This window comes from Miniopterus natalensis, chromosome 2, assembly GCF_054644295.1.
Source record: "Miniopterus natalensis isolate mMinNat1 chromosome 2, mMinNat1.hap1, whole genome shotgun sequence".
In the NCBI taxonomy this organism is placed as follows: domain Eukaryota; kingdom Metazoa; phylum Chordata; class Mammalia; order Chiroptera; family Miniopteridae; genus Miniopterus; species Miniopterus natalensis.
The window spans coordinates 142,749,083-142,770,973 of record NC_142082.1 but is presented as its reverse complement, the minus strand read 5'-3'; the positions used below and the strand labels follow the sequence as shown (position 1 = coordinate 142,770,973).

The 21,891-nt window shown below is 51.3% G+C and overlaps 1 protein-coding gene across 2 annotated transcripts in view; it reads right to left on the bottom strand.

The window, feature by feature from the left end:
• Positions 1 to 21,891, bottom strand: part of FMNL3 (formin like 3) — a 56,816-nt gene that overhangs the window by 13,528 nt on the left and 21,397 nt on the right. The window contains exons 2-13 of one of the 2 annotated variants that reach the window (XM_016201253.2): positions 13,971 to 14,054; positions 11,320 to 11,400; positions 10,989 to 11,065; positions 7,854 to 7,937; positions 5,023 to 5,175; positions 3,710 to 3,818; positions 3,456 to 3,532; positions 3,044 to 3,137; positions 1,900 to 1,974; positions 974 to 1,084; positions 511 to 660; positions 2 to 103 (exon numbers count right to left, since the gene is read on the bottom strand). In XM_016201253.2, the coding sequence (XP_016056739.1) occupies positions 2 to 103; positions 511 to 660; positions 974 to 1,084; positions 1,900 to 1,974; positions 3,044 to 3,137; positions 3,456 to 3,532; positions 3,710 to 3,818; positions 5,023 to 5,175; positions 7,854 to 7,937; positions 10,989 to 11,065; positions 11,320 to 11,400; positions 13,971 to 14,054 (1,197 nt within the window). The remainder of the gene's footprint in view (position 1; positions 104 to 510; positions 661 to 973; positions 1,085 to 1,899; positions 1,975 to 3,043; positions 3,138 to 3,455; positions 3,533 to 3,709; positions 3,819 to 5,022; positions 5,176 to 7,853; positions 7,938 to 10,988; positions 11,066 to 11,319; positions 11,401 to 13,970; positions 14,055 to 21,891) is intronic. The other variant, XM_016201254.2, reaches the window with a different exon arrangement.

The following is a 21,891-nucleotide window of genomic DNA, read 5'->3' as shown; positions in this document are numbered from 1 at the left end:
CCTTGATGCTCTCTAGTTCCTTTTCCCGCTGTAGCAGCTGCTTCTCTAGCTCCGCCACTCGCATCATGTTCTCGTTCTCTAGGTCCAGAAGCTTCTCTGTGAGCTGCAAGATGGGAAGGGTAGGTTCAGAGCTGGCCCTAAAGTCTGAGCACTCAGCAAAGCCTGAACCCCAGTAAGGACTGGGCCCCAAGGCAGCTTGGCCTGGCGGCTTCCCTACATTGCTCCCATGGGCCCAGGGTCTGAGACCACGTGAAACAGTATAAGGCATCAGACTCCCTCAAGCCGGGGGCCACCTCACACCCCGTCTGGAAGGTCACCATGTGTTCCAATCTCTGGATGGTCCAGCACCTCAGTCAGGACATGCTTTAGAGAGCCTGGTGGTGCCCAAGGATTCCCTGGGCTCCATCTGGAGGCAAAGGGGTCAGCTCAGGATTCCTGGAACTCTGATGCCCCCCTCCCGTGCCCAGCCTCAACACTGGTTCTGGCAGCAGAGGAGGACAGACCACCTACGTGTGACACATGCTCCTCCAGCTCCTCCACCTTCTCCAGGGCCACGTTCTTGGTCTCGGCATCCTCCAACAAACCCCCCACATCAAACACATTCTCCAGGTACGCCTGGATCTGCACCTGCAGCTTCTCGCTCTCTGTGTGCCTTGACTTCTAGGGAGAGCAGAGGGAGTCATAGTTGGGGGAGACTCCTGAGAAAGGCCTAGTCCCCATCACCCTCCGTGGCTGCTTCCTGGAGCATAAGACCCAGGGAGCTCCTTCTGCGCCAATGCCAGATTCTCGCCTCAGGAAGCTGCCTGATTGGGGCGCCCTCTGCGGGAGGGTCTGGGTCCCATGCCACAGAAGACAGGCAGGGTTCCAGGAGCATCCGTGACTAGGCTCTTGTAAATGGAAAAATCTTTGATATGGCTCAGCTGGTCCTTTGCCCCGAAGCTCCTCACCCTGTGAGGACTCGAGCCCAGCTCACCTGCAGGAACTCCTCCAGCCCCAGCTTAGTAAACTCATACTGCAGGTGGACCCGAAAGTTCATGTCCTCCACCGAGTGCACCACAATGTTGATAAACTGCATGCAGGCCACCTGGGGAAGAAGCGGCCCAGCGGGCAGACAAGAAGGCAGGAGAGACCAAGAGACAGGGAGGGTGGGCGGCTGTTAGAACCAGCATTGTCAGGTGGACAATCAAAAGCATCTTTCTGGGAGCAAATGAGCATTTTAACTTAAAAAATATAAAACTTAGTATTCTTAGTGTATTAAGAGAAGTAAATTACATGAGAAATAGATGTAAATGAAGCTACCACTCTGATTTCCTCTGCACATCAGCAGGTACCTCTTGAGACATCCCTATTTTAGCTGAAGACCCTAGTCTGAGGGGCAGAGAAGCTGGAGGAAGAGCTGGGAAAGGGAAAACAGTGCAGAGAGGGTCAGAACCAGGGAAAGTAAGGCCACCAAAAGGGGGAAGGAAGCAGACTCAGGATGACCAAATGACACTGTCTTACAGTTTCTAAAAGCTCTCTGGGGTGGGCAAGGGACAAGGAGCATTTACTGGGGAGAGAAAATCATTCTAGGTTCTACACAGAAGATCAAAATCCACTGTCAGCACCGCCAGGTGTGGCTCAGGGGTTCAGCATCGACCTAGGATCCAGGAGATGTGGTTCGATTCCTGGTCAGGGCACATGCCTGGAATGCGGGCTCGATCCCCAGTCGGGATGTGCAGGAGGCAGCCGATCAATGACAACTTTCTCATCATTGATGTTTGTGTCTCTCTTTCTCTCCCTCTCCCTTCCTCTCTCTGAAATCAATAAAGGTATATTTAAAAAAAAAAAAAATCCAGTGTCAGCAGGGCCCTTATTCCCAGGGAGCACACAGCCCCGCTGGGCCCAGGCCCAGTTCCTCACCATGAAGTCAATGTTGCTGTCCTCATTCCGGAAATACTCCATCAGCTTCTCAAAGCGGTGCAGCTCCTTGCATACCTGAACAATCGGACTTCTCAGTGAAAGGACCTGCCCCAGGCCAAGCCCAAGCCCCCAAACCCTGTCTCCCAGGTACACTATGGCCAAAGGACTGATTCAGACCAAGTTTAACCACAACTCTCTCTCTATAATAAGCCATGTGGGACATGACAGAAGAAAGCCTGGGACCTGGCACCTGAAACCTGCCCTGGTTTCTGGTCCCCCACCAACTTGCTGAGGGAGCTCTATAAAGCCCATGCCTTAGTGTGAGCTTTAGGATCCCCTGGGAGTAGGCCAACAAGAAACACAGGGGTTGCTGTGGCCAATTTACTGAAGGAAGGAGGAAGAAGGAAGGTTGGGGGCCCTGGCTGAGACAGGGGCTGAGGTCCCAGTGGGGATGCAGGAGAGAGGCCAGGATGCAGGAAAGCCCCTGTGCTGAGAGGGGTCCCAAGACTCCTCTGAGCTCTGGCTTCAAGGAGGAAGAGCCATTTCCTGGCTTGAACAATGGATGCTAGGGAAGCAGTGCACAGAGGAGAGGGAAGGGGTGGGGCCAGTGGCTACAGCTGGATGTCGAGGAATCCAGACAGGGGTTCTAGGGCCAGGCCCAGAGTTGGGGAAATTCCAAGCAGAAGCTCCCTTTCCCCTCACTAGTATCAGCCACCAACCCAGAAGGATCCTTGCTTGCCTTCTCCTCCCACTGCAAAGACATCTGGCCTTGTGCTCTACCAGTGGGTCTACTGTCTCAGAATACCTGGGGGGCCTGCTAAAGCACAGACACCCAGGCATCCCAGAGTCTTCGCTTAACAAGCTCTTCAGGCATTCTGATGCATGGCCAGAACTAGAGGCACTGGACTAGAGCCTCAGCTGTCTGAGGGCACCCTTAGCTGGCTAATCAAGAACTTCCCTGGACCAAGTCTGGTAAGACTGAAGTTCTAGTTTTGTTGAAAACAAAAGGGGGAGGTGGCAGGCCATTTAGATAAGCACTGGGATGTTAAAATCATTGGGATGTATGAGATTGCAGGAAAGTCTGCTTACCTACTTCGCTCCCATCTCCTCCCACCAAACACACATACACATGCAGAAGACTGACCTCTTTGAAGTTGTCGAAGGCGGCAAGAATGATTTCGTGACCTCCCCGCACCAAACACACAGCTGCTAGGAGCTCCAATACAAGGGCTTTGGTCCTAAAGGGCAAAGAAGGAAGATTAACACCCTAGCTCCCCACCATGGCCACCACAAGCTCAACTGAGTCCTTTTAGAGAGTGGAGACAGCCTCAGTAGAGAGGGGAGAGGTTGGGTGTGGGAAAGAAGGCAGGCCTGCTCCCTCACTAAGCTGTGCAGACCCGGGGGAAACTAGGGACACTGCTTCTGCTCCAGCAGAGGTGAGGGACCCAAACCAGGGCGCTGCCCCAGGACACAGCACCGCACACCAGCGAAAGGTGGAGCCCAGATCTCCAGAGCTCTGTGCAGAATGGGGAGGAAAGGGGAGGGAAGGAGCTTACCTTGGATTCTTGTTGTTGAGACTGAGTGCAATCTCATTGACAGCGTGGGGGTGGGACATGACCAGGTTGAATCCGTACTGTAGCAAGGGGAAAAGACAGAGGGAAGGGAGACCTTGTTGGTGGGGAAGGCAGATCCTGGACTCCTTCACTATAGGCCCACCAGTAAACCTCTCTTAAAGCTGGTGCCCTCCTAGCTTTCCTGGTGAGGCAGGTGAGGCAGCAGAGGCCGAGCCCCCAGGGCTGCTGCCCCTTACCTGATAGTTCATGATGGCTCTGAGACAAAGGATGCACACGTGGACATCATCCTTCTGGCTCACCAGGCGGGAGTTCTTCAGGGCCCTGCGCCCAGGAAGAGTGCTATACCTGGGGGAGAGGTGGCTGTTGGCCCAGGGTCTAGGAGTGCTCACCATCGCCCAGACAGCAGGCTGCCCCTCACCAGCAACAGAGATGGAGAAAGAGGACCTTGCACCACCAGCCCTGAGAAAGAGGGTGCAGGGGCAGGGCACTCAGCTGTTCCACCTCCCTGGATCAGGCCTTGGTCAGGAACTACCCAGGAACCAGGCTGTACAATCAGTGCCCAAACCTCCTAAGCGCAGAGGTCCTTCAAAATACAACAGTAGGTATGTAGGCCTTCCTTGTCTTTGAGGGTCCAGGGAGATGTACTTGAGTCTTTCTTCCTGCTCCCTCCAGTCGCTGCATCTTCCATACATTCCCTAGGGCAGGAGCACTTGGCTCCCATCCCACTTCTATGTCTCAGAAAAGGCAGCGCAGGCCCCAGAGGCTTTAGGTGCACCCAGGGCTACATCTGACTTTGCACACACAGCCCCCCAGTGATGTTTCATGGAAGAAAGAGGAAGCACAAATGGTATCTGCTTATGCATGACTGGAGTGATGAGCAGTGTCAGAGGGCAAAACCCAAAGGAGACCAGGAGAAGTATGGCCATGAAAGAGAGACGACAGAAAGGGCCACAGGACACAAAGGAAAGCCTCCCTAGGTAGGAGGGGCTGAGACAAGTCATCAGGTCCATCCACCTGCCTCCGGGCAGGACAGCTCTTAAGATACTGCAGACAAATGAACACCTTGGAGCACTGGAGAGAAAAGGCCTAAAGAAGACATGAAGGGAAGATGAGCAGTGGGCAGGCTGGATGGCAGCTCCGAGCAGCGGATGGGGCAGAGTGCAGAGCCAGAGGGAAACAGGAGGGCTGGAGCTGGATCACCCGGTGAAGTTGAGGGAACTAGGTGAGAACAAGCCCTGCATGAGAGACTGGGAGGAATGGCAGAGTGAGAATGAGGAATGGAGGGGTCCCCAGAGAGGGGGTGAGGAGGGGTAGAGCTGGAACCCCAGATGGGGTGGGCACAGCTGAGGGCGATGTACTTACCCAGGACAGATCGCTGGGCAGAGTCAAGGAGACAGAGAGGACAGACCAGAGACAGACTGGCAGGCAGAGGGCAAGAGAGCTGAGCCTGGAAGCAAGAGTGGAGGGAGGCGCATGAGCACTCACCGCTGTTACCCAGGACCTGGACTGGGGCTGGGGGAAGGCAGGCGGGCAGCGAGAGCACACATACCGGAGCACAGACTGGCGCGCAGAGCGAGCGAGGCTGTTGGTGAAGGGGGCTGACAGGGCGCTGGGTGGCTGCAGGTCCTCGATGGACCTGCTCCAGGACCGGAGCTTGTCAAATGCACCATCGTCACCACTCTCCAGACCCTCAAAGTCAAACCTGGAGCAGGAAAGGACACACATGCGCACACACAGGAGAAATTCAGTGCCAAGACCCCTGGCAAGCCCACCCCTGCCCTGTAGACTTCTAGGGCAACAATAAGCAAGGGCAGTCAGAAGAGAAAGTGGAATTGGGCAACAGAGACCCAACCCTGGTTGGGAGAGCCGACAACACAGCACAAGGGCAGAGCGGGCACAGGAAGCAACCAGGAGGGGATCTGAGGAGACAGGAATGCTGACGGAGGCCAGTGTTCCTCCCACTGGCCAGGTGACTCGAGGAGTGACCTCCCCATGGGCCCAAAGGGATGTGGGAAGCTGAATCTTGCTGCATTCTCAGCCTCAGATGGGACATTTCAGAGAAGCTGTGGCTCCCCACGTAGAATTTGCCCCATGGAGAGGTGGTGGGAACACACGAGCTACAGGTCTTGCTATTTGGCAAATGGTGGCAGCCAAAGGAGCCTGAGTGTCCTGAAGGAGCCCTACTGGTTCTGGGTTGGGATCATGAGGACAGGTCAGAATGGGGAAAAACAGGGGTCTTACAAGCCCAGAGAGGGACAGCCTCCTATATTCAGGAGGAAATCACGGTCCTATACTATCACTGGGCTTGAATGGCCGGGTTTTCTGTGGTTCTACAGGGGGTTTCTAGGTTTTTCTGGTATAGAGGCCCCTTGGGCCTCAGCTTCCTGGGGGAAGGAATCACATGGGTCCAGGGTGTGGACTGGTGTCCTTGGTTCGGCCTTACAGGAGATGGGGTGGTTTCTCTGTCACTTCCTGCTTCTGGGACCAGATGTTTCAGCAGCTGGGGAGTGTGGCCAGGGCAAGGAGGACAATTCAAGATCACGAATCCATGGAGCTTTCTCCCTTACATATCCCCAGATCTGGATAAATGCCCTCTGAAAAGCAAGCCCACTCCTCTTTCCTGTCCTTTCCCCCTGCAGTTCACTAAGGACTGAATGAGCATCTCCTACAGGCTCTTCTCCCAAGGAGCCTTCTGCTCAGACATGCACAGCCCCCGGGTCAAAGGCACAGAGGCTGACACTTTCTGAAGTAGGAAGTGACATCTGCAGATGTCTGAGTGTTTCAAAGGAAGCGGGAGCGGGCTCGGAGTCCTGCAATTGGGAGATGTTTAATGAGGCTCAAGTAGAGGAGTCTTGCTGACAGGGAAACAGCTTGCCAGTGGCTTCTCTCCATCACTAATAGTATTCCCTACACTGGTACGTGCAGTTTACAAAAAATGCCTTCACCCAAACTCTATTTTACCCTTTCCTCTCAACCCTTCCCAAACACACACTCTCTTCCACCCTACACCTACGCCCACCCCAAATCTTTCTTTTAAATCAGAGTGAGGGGCAGTGCTGTGGACACTACAGTCCTGAGGTCCCAGTGTATTTTGGTTCAGCTGGGATTTGTTTGCTTTTCAAACAAGACAGGCTTATTTGGGAAAATGATCTACATCTTTTTACTTTAAAAGTTCTGAGTTTTTAAAAAATCACTTCAGCAAATGTTTTTCATTTCTTTCTATAAAAAGAGTGGTTTTTAAAGGGACAGGAGGACTACAAGGCATGACTTCTGCAGGGATGGGAATGGGGAGTGGGCCACTCTTGGCTTTAACATGGGATGACCTGGAAAAGGTAACAGAGGCCAAACCTAGGAGAGGTATTAGTTTGAGACCCTAAGGAGATGAGACTGAAGACCTGCTGGACAAAGGAGAACAGCCAGGGGGGCAAGGACAGTAGCAAGAAAAGTGAAAATAGAGGCTAGGGCTGAGTCCCAGGGCTAAGGAATTCCCCAGGACGTGGGACTTTCATGGCTAAAACTGGGGAAAGTCACAGGCAAACTGGGTGATTTGTCACCCTGGGGCCAACTTAAGTCTCGAGTATAAGTTTGAATGTGTTAGTCCTCTGGTCATTATGGTTGGACACACCACCTTGAATATTAACAATTAATAAAGTGGTTACCACAGTATAAACTTATGTTCCAAATACTGCAAAGTGCTTTACACACATTATCATCTAGTCCTAGGACCCCGGACCATGGATCTCCTCTGATGTAAGGGGATACACACTTGCCTGAGGTCAGACAGATGGTAAAATACAGAGACCTACACCCAGCTCTGTCTTCCCTGAGAGCAGCTCGCTCTTTCCACTGCCCCACACTGCCTGCTCATCTACGTTAATTCATTTCTGGCTGCCTCCAAGCTCCTGACCTGCTTGAAAAACGGCTCCTGAATGTTTCATTTTCAGTCTGGGTCAAAGATCATGCTCACTGTTCCTGGGGTGACCTGGAGTAACCCTCTCACAACTGGAGACCCAAAGGAGCTTCTCGAAAACTCCACTTTCCACAAGCAAATGGACCCTAACAGGGCATCTCTCCCAGAAGCCAGGACATTCCCTTGGACTGCTCCCAGCCCAGAGACTGGCTCTTTTGGGTTCCGATTCTGAGCTTTCTTCCCATGTCTCTCTCCTCCTGCCTCCTCAAAAGCACCTTCTACTCCAGCCACCTGGCATTCTTCACTGGCTGCCATCCACTCCCCTGCCGCTCTCTCAGCTCTTCCCTCTGGCCTGGGATCCCCGCTCCCATCTTCACTATTGCAATCTCACCTTCCTCATTCAATCAGAATGGGACTAAATCCTCTGTCCTTCCTCACTAGTCCCCAGCCCCAGTCCCACTGGTACTCACATGACAGAACACTGGGCAAAGGACAGGTAATCCACCAGCACATCCAGGCCTTTGTTTTCATCATTCAGAAACTCTCGCACCCATCTGCAGGTAAGAAGACATAGTGGAGGAGTCTGCTTAAGTGGGATGAGGGAGAGAAGGGAGAGGGACTTCTGATCCAATAATACCCTCTGGGATCCCCTGTGACTTAGCACCAGGCCGGGAATATTCTGAAGATCAAACCCATGGCAGACCCACCCATGGCCATGTCACCGGCCTGGACCCTCCCCCCACACCCCAGGCCAGGAAGCCAGGAATGGGGAAAGGTCCAGGCTTTCCGATACCACATCAGCCAAACAAGCTTTCAGGGGCCCCTCCTCAAAGGCCAGGGCCCCGGCTCAATCACTTCCTGTGTCCCTGGTGCCTAGCACAAGGCTGGCCACACTGTCTTTGCAAGATGTTTGTTGGAAGAATTGGGGGGTTATCAAGAACATTTACTGCAGCCCTTGCACAGAGCTGTACCTGACAGAGACCAGCAGGTCCCCAATTTGACCAGAGTCTCAGCCAAAAGACCGGCAGGAAGGATCAAAGAGAGCTCTGGAACAGAGGCATATTGAGCCCAGGGGCTCTCCACCAAGTTTAAGGAAAGGTATTTTAGGAAGTAGTGAGCAAAGAGGGATCTGTGGGAGTTCTGTGTGGCAAAATGCGAAAAGAACGTGGGAACAGCAGGAACTCAAGTAACTCCAGGATGGCTGGGACCACTCAGAGCCAGACTGAGGAGATGGGCCCCTCAGCCAGGGAGGCGGAGGGCAGACAACAAGGCTCCCTAAAGACAACAGCAGAGCAGGGCAGTTCCACCATTCAGCCTCCAGGCCTTTGGGGTCGAGATATCCCCAAAAGGGAAGTGCGGAGCGTGCCCTAGGAAGACTGTTCCAGGACAGGCTCATTCTAGAGCAGAGGGACAGAAAGCTCAGGATGAAACCTGGACTGAGTTCTCTGTCCCCTCAGAATGTCCTGGGGTCTTTAAAGGCCAGCTGTGCTCAACAGCCCTGCAGGGATGCTTCTCCCCTGCAGCTGGAAACCAGCGCCATGTTTGCCAGCCCCTCCCCTAGCTACAGAGAGACTGGGCCGGAGCACCGAGCCCAGCTGAGATCTGGCAGCCAGCTCCGCTGAGGCTGACTGACACTGGAGCTGCCTGAAGTTAGCTTCCTCTCTGGGGGCCGACAGGCCTCCCGTTTCCTGTCTGTCTGCTCTCCAGCTCCCCACCCCCTTCTCATTTCCTGTCTGAGTCTACTCTGCTATTTTCGGGATCTTGACACTTTGAGGAGAGGTTAAAGGGCACTTAGGCAAGGCTGAGAAACCAATACAAAGCAGGGAGAGGTGGAGACGCAGAGGCCCTGGAATCCCGCTTCCCAGCTCACCCTGCTCCAGGGTCTGGGTTCCCACTGGGCTGCCCTGCACACCCAGCTTCCACAGGCCCCGCAAAGATCAGGCTGTGCCCAAGCCAGATCCTCCTCTCTCTACCTTTCCCTGGGCTCCTATGGCCTAGAAATCTCGGAAAGATCCTGACCCTCCCTTATGACTCTACCTGGAGAAGCCACAGTTCAGATGACAGGAGCTCCTAAAATGCCAGACACTAAGCTGTTCCCTGGGAACCAAAGACCAGGTCCAGACCTCTAACTTGTGTGCCAACTGCCAAGAAGCCCCAGGCCTGGGAACCATGCTGCTCTGGCCCCACTTCCTGGCCAGTGGCCAGAGGGGCAGGCACAAGGTAGCAGGGGAGGGCAGAAGGGACTGTCACACACTGTGGCCCTCTGGAGAAAAGCAGCAAGATTTAATACGGAAACAGAAGGGCCTGAGAGGGAGGCAAGGAAGCAGGGAGGGAAAGGCCCTGCGGAGGAGTGTGGGGTGGTAGGCGGTACTCTGAGCTGCCATTTGCTTCACTCGCCCTTACATGCAGGGAAGCTGAGGAGGCTCTGCCAGTTTTTCCTTCTCTGAGCAGTCACCAAATAAAGGTGGAGGCTTCATTATGTTTCTTAGTGGGTCAGCTTTCAATGTCTGGTTCACAGATGCGGTATGGAAGCCAACTCTGGCCACGGAGCACAGCTACAGAGGCCAGGAACTGTCCCTTTCCTGTTCTCTCCAGTGCCATTTCCTCTGTGACCACTGCAGCAGCTGGCTACATACAGGTAGCCTCTACGAAAGCCCTGTGCAGGCTCAGCCTGGGGGTAGACAAGTAGGTGGCTGCCTCTGACAGGAGGGGAAGGCAGATGATGCTATTTGGCACTTCTCTCAGGAAGCCCAGGACCCTAGGGCTGGCACCTGCCCAGGGACCCCAACCCCCAACCTGAGCTAGATTTCTCACTCATGTCAGTTCTCACTCCCGTGGTCAGGAGTGTAGCCCCGCCTGCTGCTGTCTATAAGGTGTCTCTCACTGTCTTTTGTGTACACACACATACTCTCTCTCTCTCCCCCTCCCTCCTTCTCTCCCTCTCTCTCACTTTCACTATATATATATTCTGGCTGATTATGGCTTTATAAAATTGAGAGCACTGCCATCTTTCACTGTACCTTTCACACATTAGCCCTCTGCCTGTTCAGCAAGTCCTGGTTCCCCATCAGACTGAAAAGACTCATACAGCTCCTAGGGGTGCTGTCAATGGGTTGGGTCCGTTAATACAGAAGGCACTCACCTCCTGGCCCCAACTGCCTTAGATCTTCTTTCCTGGTACTTTGTGAAACTTCTGCTCAATTTAAAATTATCTTAAAATCAAGCAAATAATCTTCTGGGTACCAAAACAGTCCAGGAACTAGGTCTCAGCTACCCAATGCAATATGCTCCCCCACCCGCAGCCTTCTCTGGACCTTCCTTGGCCCAGCCCCAGGCCACAGGCTGACTCCAGTCTCAGCTGCTACAGGAATGTCTTCCTCTCAAAGCCACAGGCTGAGGACCCCAGGAGGGGCCCCCAGCTCGCCAGCAGCATCTAGTCAGCAGCTGGCAGAGCTGAGGGTAAGAAAAGCCAGAAAGAGACAGTTTGAAGCTCTAGGGAACCAAAGCCATTCAAGGGGCAACTCTATCTCCTGGCAGGGGGATAAACAGGCAAACTATCCTCAGAAGGACTGGCAAAAAGGCTCTGATGGCCAAATCCGACTCACCCAATGTGGTTGGTTCGCAGAGAGATTTCCAGCTCCCTCAGCACTTTGGTTGACTCCTGCACTCTCCTCCTGAACTTCTGTAAACGGAATTTTCTGTCACTGATCAATCCAACTCCATAGTACAAACAAAAGCAAAGGGAAGGGATATAGGAAGGCAGTGATAAGTCTTCCCTCTATCGTTAGCCAGAAGTTCTAGGCCCATGGCCTCAGAACCTGGAAACCCAACTCCCACTGCTCAGAAGCATATGACTCCCAGGTCAAAGGGTTTGCCCCCAACTCCCACAGGACTACAAAGGGCAGCAAGATGGGGCCTCCCTGCCTTGTACTTCACCTTTCGAGTTACACTAGGGTCCAAGAAGCTCTGGAGTTTCTGGATGTAAGTGTGGGGAGGGTTCTTCACCTGGAACCGTTCCTGTAAGGGAAACACACATGTGTGCACACAACTTGGAGTCCTAAGGAGAGTGTGAGGAAGGAAAGCACTCATCATGTTCGATGTGAGGGGACCCAGCCTCCTAAAGTTTTCACCTGGCTCTTAAACAGCTTGTTGACCAGCTATTTCAAGCCAGAACTCCCCCATGTGGCCAGCTACTTTGGTCAGCAAGGTGTTTAAATAGTTATTTAAATTAATGTAAGTGCAGATCAGAGTTACCTCTTGACTGGTCAGCAACATTTGGACACAGAAACACATGTTACTCGTGACCAGTCAGCAAGGTGTTTAACATCGCCCAAACTACAAACTCTAAGTTCCCATCCTGACTTATCCTCAGACACGTTCTCTTTGTTGCCATCTTCCCTAATTCCAATGAGTGCTCCCTGAGCCCAGGAGATTTTTCTATGTAAAAATTATTTTACTTGGGGTGGTGAACACACAATACAATATACAGATGATGTATTATAGAATTGTACACCTGAAACCTATATAAATTTAACAAGCAATGTCACCCCAATGAATTCAATAAAAAAGTTAAAAAAAAAAAATCTGTAAAAGAAAATTATTTTATGGGCCTGCTGCTTACTGAAAAGATGTGGAGACTACAGAGCTCTGAACAGCACCCAAAATGAGGATACAATTGGGAAATGTTGTTTGCTGCCTGACCAACTGATCTATGGGGGTAGGAAGGCCAAGGAGGGGGAGCTGGTCTTGTAGAGTTCATTTTCTCAGCTCTGAACCCAGAAGTGAGGACTGGACTGGTTTTGCAGCATTAACAAAGTTCAGGGCTGCAAACACACTTTCTACTGCTTGCCAGGCCCCAGACCCCAACAATCCAAAGCAACCTTGATGCTGAAGCCAGCTTTCAGCAAGGTCATCCTCGATCTCCTTCCACACAGGGCATGGGACCATGCCCTTCCCATTTTGGCCCAACCCCCTCATCTGACCCAAGGGAAAACTTAGGTATTCTGGTCCTGTAAGAGCCTTCACAACTGAGATATCTGGAGAGCTGGGGGGCCAGGAGTGGGGAGACAGAAAGGGTCCAGGAAGCTAAAAAAGCACACAAAATGAAAGGAAAAAAAGAAAGGTTTGAGAATGAGCTGAAATTATGTGACCTAGAAATGAGAGATTATTAATTAAGGAAACTCAGTACCAAAGGGCTGCTGTTCTCCAAACCTCAATTGAGTGTTCACCATGCTCACCAACTCCTCTTCATGCAGAATCCAAGGAAATGGGCCTTCACTGGAGAGGGAGGGACCTGGACTAGGCTGTCTGAGGCACGGTCCTACCTTAAGTCAAGCAGTGTGATGTGGGTAGCAGAGGAGCTTAATGGTTAGCACAGAGTCAGCTGCCTGAGCTCTGGCTCCATCACCAACTGGAGTTCTTCATCTATAAAATACAGCAGTGCCTTCCTCATAGGGTTTGTGAGGATTAAATGAGATATTTCAGTGTATGTAAAGTGCTTGGTCCATATAAGCACTCAATAAATGTTAGCTATTATGATTTTGTTTAGTGTTTGAAAAGAAATAATAAATATGCCCTAGCCGGTTTGGCTCAGTGGTTAGAGCATTGGCCCACAGACTGAAGGGTCTCAGGTTTGATTCCCATCAGGGGCATGTAACTCACTTGCAGGTTCGATCCTGCGCGCCAATTGGGACGCGTACAGGAGGCAATCAATCGATGTGTCTCCCTCACATCAGTGTTTCTCTCTCTCTCCCCCTTCCACTCTGTCTGAAAAGCAATGGAAAAAATACCCTCGAGTGAGGATTAAAAAGAAAGAAAGAAATAATAAATAAATTTGTTCATGCAAGGCTTCATGGCAAAGTGCTGGGCAAACACACTGCCTACGCTGTGCCAGGTGCTTCCACGCCTCCCAAGAGGTAAGGAAGTAGAAGCTAATGCTCTTGGCTCTGCAGATGGGCCTGAGTTCACAGACTCATGACTTTGACCTTCAAATGTTTGCAGGGTAAAGCGCCAGGCCATAGGTGTTAGTTTTTAGTTTTGAGCTAAGTAATAATCTCTATATTCTCTTCCAGCTCTAAACACTATTTATGTAGAGAGAGCTTGAGCTTCTGATCCTCACATTGAGATTTGGGAGCAGGAGCCTAGGGGACTGGGGCTTCTCATTCATAGAGGCCTGTAAATAATGAGAAAAGCCCTGCTATTTGCCAGGTCCGGGGCAGAGAGAGAAAAATGGTCCTTTGGATTATTCTCTGTCAGGCACAGCCCTTGCCCTGGGGAAATACAGAAATAAGTTCTGCTGGGAAACTACCAAACTCCTCCACAGCCAACCCTACACCCCCGACCCGCACAAACCTCCTCAGGCTACTGCCCATTGGGAAGAAATCAAGACAGCTCTTTGCAGGAGCTGGAGGGGAGCTCAGCCTTTAGTCTGGTCTGTTAGGACAGTTCTCTTGGCATAGGAAGTGAGCATGACCGAGGCCAGGCTTCCTCAAGGGACTCCAGGGCTGCAGTCCATGCCTTTGGTCTTGCTGCCTTGTGCAGTGCAAGACACAGCCCCCAACTCCCGACCCTTGCCCCAAACCGCGTACCTGGTCACAGATCAGATCCCACTTCTTCTCATTGTCATACTGCCGCAGGAGCCGGGCCTTGTCAGGGGGCAGGTTCATGGAGCTCTGAGGAGAGAACCCAAGTCATTGGGGCCGACCAGTCCCCCCACCCGGAGGAGAGAAAAACTAGACCACGCATACCTTTCCCTCCTGGACCCTCAGTTCACCCTGACACTAGACTGCTAATGAGAAAGGCCCAAAGAGACTGGCAGACCTCCTGCCTCCCCTCCATATTCAGTTGTTTGGTTGAACAATGTTTTATAAACCATAGGTCATGAAATCAATTTAGTGTGTCAAGATTATTTTTATTTTAAGTGAAAACGAACAGATTAAAATAGAATAGAAGATACCAGAATTCATTGCAAGTAGGAAGTATAAATAATGAAGTTTTCGTTTCCTTTACAGTTTAAGTACACACACACACACACACACACACAGATCATGCTGTAAAATGTGTTTCTTCATATGGGATAGGTCAAAAAACTTTGAAAGCTACCAGTCTAAAGCAGAAACTTTCAATCTGCTTTTCCCCCATGGGCTGGGAGATGGGCAGCCTCCCTGCACCATGCACACCCAGGGATGAATCCTGAGCCACCCACAGCCCATGTAGATGCTACAACTCTATCCCTTTGCCCCGTATCAGGATACAAGTGCATGAGAAGAACATTAGCGTAAATATAACTGCTTAGAATATTTTAGGAAATAACTCACAAAACTTTAGTACTATATTAGTAGCAAATTACTTATGACACACACACCTCCCAATTTATTAAGACACAGTAAAGTGCCCTGACCCCTCATTGAGACATTCTAATCTAGAATACGGAAGGTACAGACCAGGCGTCATTTCATTTCATTCACTCCTGTTTGCTGAATGAATAAACAAATATAAGTGCAGGGCAGTGAGTGAGTGAAGCCCAAGGCATCCACGCATGCCCTGGCCATGCCCAGGCCAGCAGCCTTTACCCCTGCCCAGCCAAGTCTCTCTGCTAACCAGTCTGGCTGTGTTTTAGGCCACAGCCCTTGCTTCTAAAGGCAGATCACTCCACCTGCCCACCCCCCATACTCTTGAATCAAATATGATCTCCTATCTGAAGTATCATAGCTGTCTGATAGCCAGCATGACTTCCCACAAATCCAGCCTCTTCCCCAGCACACTGCAGGCCACCTGGAGGGCCTTCCTCTCATCTTTCTCTCCTTTACCGACTGCTCTGAGCTCTGCTCTAACTCCCTGGTAACCCGAGCATGACCACTTGGTTTACCTCTGCCCACTCCCTGACTTACTCATCCCTGGGGATAGGAATTATGTGCACGGAGGAGTCACAGGCCCTGCCTTACTCCAGACGCAGCAGGACTATCCTGAAAATGGGCCCTCATTTCCTAGGAAACTGAAAGAAAATCCTTAAACATTTATGTCCATCACACATATCTATTATGCACTTATCTACACACATACTAGTAAGCCAGCTGTATGCTCATCCATCTCCAAAAGGACTGTCTATTCATATGGCTCCAAACCCCAATAATGTCTAATACTGTGACAGGCACCTATGGTTAAGACATCCCAGCCTGAGCTATAGACCCAGATCTTGGCTGGAAATGGGGTCACTATGGTTCAAAAAAGAAAGTAGGGCTGGGATCCCTGGTCAGCATTTAGAAATGGTAGAATTTAGGAATACAGAAGTGGGGCAGGTGAGAGAAGGGGAAGACACCACCATATCACACCTCTCTCCTGTGGTTTCTGCTGCCCCAGGAATCTGCCTGAACTTCCCCAGGAGAAAAGGGCCAACAGAATGCCCCCCCACTGCTGATGTAGTATGGATGGCTGGGGTGAGGACACAGATATAACCCCGAATGGTCTTTCCGGAACTACTTTGCTAAGGGCCAATCTCGGCATGTCTATGTGGATAGCAGGACAAGGACAGAAGTCTACCACAGGGACGCAAAGGTCAAAGGCGGGCCCAGAACCAGGGCCAGGCTGCTGCCAGTTGACCCAAGTGAGATGGTAGCAGAAACTGTCCTCAGGCCTGGCTCTGGCTATGTGCACCTCCTAAGCACATCACTGTCACCTGCCTGTTTATCCCAAATTTATGTCATGAATACAGTTTTCTATTGCTTCCCCTAGAAGAAGCCACTGGGGAGGGAGTGGGGCAGCTGGCACTACTCTGGCAGAATCATATCCTGTCTATACCAACTTCCTCCCTCAGCCACCACTGCCAGCTGCTGCGGCCTCACATTTCCCCAGCATGTGAACTGGTGCGGAAACATTCGGTGCCCCTGGGGCTTCAAATACAGAGCAAAGTCACCCCCTTTGGGAACTCTGGCATGAGAGCACGTAAGAGGCATATCAAGGACCTGGCTAAATTTTAGGTGCTCAGAAGAGGTGAGCCCCCAAAGTACGGAAACAGGTGGCGGAAGCAGAAATCAGCTCTGACCACAGGCCACATCCTCCAGTCTGTGTGGCACTCTCCAGACCCTGATGCTAGCCTTCCCTGCTCCTTTGGGGCTGAAGTGTGAAAGGGAAGAAGTGGGTAAGGGGAATTCCCCCAGCCTCCAGCACGCTCACAAGAAACTGGTCACTGGCTGTGGGATGGGAGTCACCTGCCATGGGGGCAGGACCAGGGCCCAGCCAGGGCAATTCTCTCCCTGCCAGACAAGGGCGTCAGGGCTTGTGCATCCACCTGACAACGTGCGTGAGTCTAGCAGGGCTCCAATGTCCTGAGGAAGTTACTCTTCCCTGAGGAAGGACAACTTCCTGAGTTCCGGGGACAGCCAGGGACCAAACCTGACGAGGTTCCGGTCTCAGTCAAAGGTTTGTTTCCTTGATGGGGACTGTGGGCTCTCGGAGGGCAAAAGCCAGGCTAAGTCCTTGCTCCCTCCTCACGGAGACCCTCCCAAACAGGAAGGAGGCACTGTCCTGGAGCAGAGGGCACTGGATGTGGAGTCAGCACAAAGCAACCTTGGGCTCTTCAGAGCTGCTGAACCTCAGTGAGCTCATCCATAAAACAGAGATAATCTCATTACTTCCCACGGTTTTATGAGGATTAAGTGATAAACATTTTATGTCTGTATTTGTTGGGAACACTGTGGGTGTTCAACACAGTGCCCTTCCCCTTCCTCCCGAAAAGCCTGTGTAATGTGGTGACATTCCAAGGGCCCACCCTCTTATCTCTGGGTTCTCTCTCTCCCTCTCACTCTCTCTCTCTGACTGTCTGTCCCTCCTTCAGCAACTGCTTCTCAACACTGAGGATAGAGGAATCCTTTAACCCTCCTTTGATCCCTCTCTGGTTTCCTCTAAGACTAGGAGGCAATGAAATACCACCATCCTAGGGGATGAAGGGGGAGACCCCAGGAAGCCAGGAAAAGAGGAAGATGAACTCAGACTGAAAGCAATTCTGGGACTGAGTCCTAAAACAGAGAGAAGCAGCAAGAAGTCTAATAATAAAACCTATAACGGGAAGAAAGAGAAAGGGGTGGATCTGATGCTTCTCCAGCAATGCTCCTCTGGTTTACTGCCAGTCTGAGGCCAGGCAGAGTGCCCTGCTCAGTGGCCAATCCGCTCCTGAGTTCTGTGGAAGCAAGGCTTCTACTCTCCACTTGACCTTGCCCCCCAGGCTGAGGAGGAGGGAGGCAGTTCTGGTGGCAGAGGTTCCCTTCCCTTTCCTGCCCTGCACCCCCAGCCAGTTAGCCCCTCCTTGTTTCCTTCCCATTGTGGGGAGGGAAATGCTGGTGGGGTTGGGGTTTCCTTCAGCTGTGGGTCCTTTGGGACTCACCCCTGACTTGTCAGTCTCCTTGGGCCAGGCCTGGGGAAAACCCAATACACAGAAATAGGAACCACCAAAAAAATTCCCAGCTGTTTCTGTTGGTCCCAGTCAATCATGGTAAATCTTAGGAACAGAGACAAAAATGGCATGGCTCCTCTGAGAGGCAGGGGGAAAGGCAGCTAGAACTTTCCTGCAAAGGGGATTCTGGAGGCCTTAGGGAAGGCAGGCAGGGGATATTTATTTTGAGCAAATACAGAATGTGAGTTGGTGGTTTCTTAATATTTTCCGTCTCAGAATCACCTTTAACCAAATCCCCTCTGGCTGGACACTTCTCCCAAGTGCAGTAGCGCCAGCCCCCGTGCTCAGCCCACAGGGGTCTATCATTTTATTAAAGACATAAAATGTTTATCATTTAATCCTCATAAAACCCTGGGAAGCTGAATCTACAACTTCCCCAGAGATGACATGAGGCACTATCCTGGGCACCACATGCTGCTGAGCCCTGGGCCACAGCTGCCTCCAAGTCTTCTCGTATACCCACAGGTCAGCCCGTTGCAGAGATGGGCAGAGTTTGGGAGTCCAGGGCAATACTGGGCACAAAGGCCCATCCCTGGCTGCCAAAAGGACAGAGCGTTAGGAGTAGCCCAGCCTGCCCTCCACGTGTCTCTACTGTTGGGCAGTAGGCACAGCTGTGGCCAGCTGGGCACTACTCCCAAAGGGCAAGAGCCCAAGGAGGTGGGAGGTACCAGCTCCTGCTGCCTCAGCCCCCTTGGCGGCCACAGCCAGCCCTGCCGCAGTAGCAGCTCCCAGACAATGAGTTATTTTCAGCCAGTGCTTTAACACAAGCCAGCTGGCCAGTGTGCAGGGCGGGAGTCCTCCACCCAGCCCGCCCAGATGGCAGGCAGGCCCAGCCCATCGCCTACACTGCCGACTCTGCGTCACTGTTTGTTTATCTCGTTGTTTCAGCACAACTCCTCCTAACTCCCAGCCAAAACTACAATCCTTTCGAAGGGAAACAAAAAAAATCAGAGAATTTGATCAAAGGTCCAAAAGCTAAAATTAAAAGGTCCTGACATGGGAAGCACAGCAGCCCCTCCAAACACCCACACTTTTCCCCAGCCCTGTGACTGGCGGGCATAGTGCAGGAGAGGAAGCGGAATGGGTCGGTGGCCAGATCTCACTGCAGCCTCCATGGACCAAGGCCGAGCCTGGCTTTGCTGCCAAACCGGAGGGTGAAGCTCAAGACTGCTCTCCTCGCCTGCCTCTCTCCCATCCTTCTTTTCAGAGCTCAGGTTTGGAGAAGATAACTTGGACAGACAGCCTGGAATGAGCCTGAGACAACTGTGAAAGATTCTGGGAGAAGAACCATATCCTGCGGCTGAAAGGAAATCACAGGAACAGTTCATGACACTTGGCTGGAGGGAAAGGCACCACACCCCAGGATAGAGTCGGGTGGACACTTCAACCAGCCCCCTGCACACTGGAGAGGTCAAGAATAGGAAGGGGTGGATGGCAGCAGTCACCTCCCTGGGCACTAGGCCCCAAACTCCCCCCCCTCTGCTCCTCATCTCTCTCCACCTACCACCCTATGCACAGGAGCTCGGGTACAGCACAACTCTAGCCACACACACATTTTGCTCTAGGCCTGAGCTGCCCTGTTAGACTTACAGGAAAGTTGCTGGGGTACCTTATGACAAAAGACATAAAAAACTGGGTGCTCCATGACTTAAGTGTCTGGAGTGACTTACATCTGGATTTCTGTTTTTGTTTAATTGAAGCTATCACTCTGGGGACAAGCTGCCAGGGAAAAGCCAGCTTTCACAGGCTCGGAGCCCTGTCTGGAGAACGTGCTTCTGTGGTCACTGATGACTCTATAACCAGAAATGACTTGCTGAGCAGTTCCGAGCCAAGTCCCTGAGCAGCCTGGAGGAAAAAGAGATGGATTCACCAGATGTCTCAGGCTGAGCTCTGCAGCTCACACCAGTGAAGTCGGATGAAGGAGAGGTCCTAGAAGGCCAGCATCAATCAAACACAGAGGTGGCTGCTTCCAAATACAACTGTGTCCCTGAGGCCCCTTCTTCACCTCAGAGGACTCCTCCACTGGATTATCAGGGGGCAAAGGAAGTTGGCTAGTCCCAGTGCCAGCAAAGCCCCCAGCTCTACCCTCTGCCACACTGTGAGCTTCACACCTGACATCAGGTAACCTCTGCAAGTAACCTGGCACCCCCAACCCTGGCTGAGGACACCCCCTTCTGGCCTACTTAGTCAAGAAGCACATTATCTCCGGAGAACTCTTGTTAGCTCTTCTCAACTGAGACCCCAGGGCCCAGCTAAAAAGCTACTGCCACAGCAACTTGATCTGCCTGCTGGCTCCCCAGCCCCTCCTCGCGGTTAGCCAGACCCACACACTCCCCCATTACGCAGGATGGAAACTATTCTGCTGGGGGCAGCTGGCTTTGCAAAGCCAAGGAGTCTTGGGGCAGAGCCTTACGTTCTCCCTGTAGCCAACCAAGGTCCTCCCTTTTCATGATATTCTGCCCTCTTGCCTAATAGGCAGCACTACCTCTCAGAGGACACATTTCTTGGGTTACATCCTACAAAGGGCATTTTCCTCTCTCTCCCCATCACTCACTGAGACCCAGTACATCTCCCTCCCAGGGTCTCTCATCCATACCTTCCCTTCTATTCCCACTGTCACACTAAATGGGCCTGTACTATTTACTCCTGATCCCTGGGATAACCTTCTAGCTGGCATCCCTACTTCTAGCACCTCTACCCCACCCAACTTGCCCATAGATGAAATTTCTAAACTTCCCAGCACATAAGATAAATTATGTTTCTTCTCAGTTCAAAAATTTTCTCTGACTCTTTTATCATTTACACAAGAAAACCTGAATGCCTTGGCCTGCTGTTCCTAATCTCCTGAATCCCTACCTATTGCTACCTGACTCAAAATCCAACAGCTTGCCTCACCGGTGTGGCTGGAAAAAAACTATATGCCAAGCACTAAGCTAGGATCTGGGGATATAAAAATAAATAGGGCAGGATCCCTACATTCAAGAATTTTATATCCAGAGGGCAAGGTAGACAAGCAAACCAAGTGTGAGTGTAGACAGGTGCACATGGCAGGCACTGTGGGATCCTGGGAAGGCAACATCTAAATGGACAGAGGAGTGAAGTAAGGCTTCCTGGAAGAAGTGCTACAGAATTTAATCTTAAACATCAATCAGGAAGGAGTCAGGCAAAGGCAATGAAGGAGGGAAAGATGGTGATGTTCTATGTAAGGAGACAGCACTTGCAAATATGTGAAAGCACAAAATACCATAAAAAGTACAGGAGTTGCTAAGTGACTCATGATAATAGAATGAAAGGGTATATGAGGAAATTACAGCAGGCAGGGAACAGCCAGATGACAAAGGGTCTTAGGAGCTAAGGTAAGTAGGGGCATGAATAGAAATACTGATGCTATCAAAACAAAAATAGTAATACTGACAAAAGCTGACATTTATTGACAGGACTGTGATTAGAGCTCTATATTAATTATTATATCATTTAATTCTCACAGCAACCTATGAAGTTGGGACTATGATCATTCCCATTTTACAGGTGAGAAAACAAGGACTTAGGCCAGGGAACTTGCCCAGGGTCACATAGCCAGTATGGGGTGGAGCTGGGATTTGAACCCAGGTCTAACCCCAAAGCCTGAGCTTGTATTCCCACACAAACTTATATCCTCTTTGAGGCAATAAATTATATCAGCCCTCCTCTGTATCTTTTCAAATTGTACATATCCTTTTCCCCCCCATTTTTTCAGCAACTATTTATTAGGGGCAGAATATATCCCCCAAGAAAGGCCACAATGTTTTAATCTGGATAAAAGAGGGGTACAATTATATTTTTAAGTATACAGGATGTGGTAAAAGTAGGCCCACAGTTCATACGGGAAATAATACAATAATTAATAAATAATAATACAAGAACAAACTCTGGGCTTTGCGAAATTGTACACATCCTTCAGGACCAATACAATCAACCTTCCTCATGAAACCTCCCCCAAACAACCTAGACCTTACCTGCTCCTTCTTCTGAACTTCGGGGGGGTTACTGCCCTTCCCTCCTATTGGCAATCATATTTGATC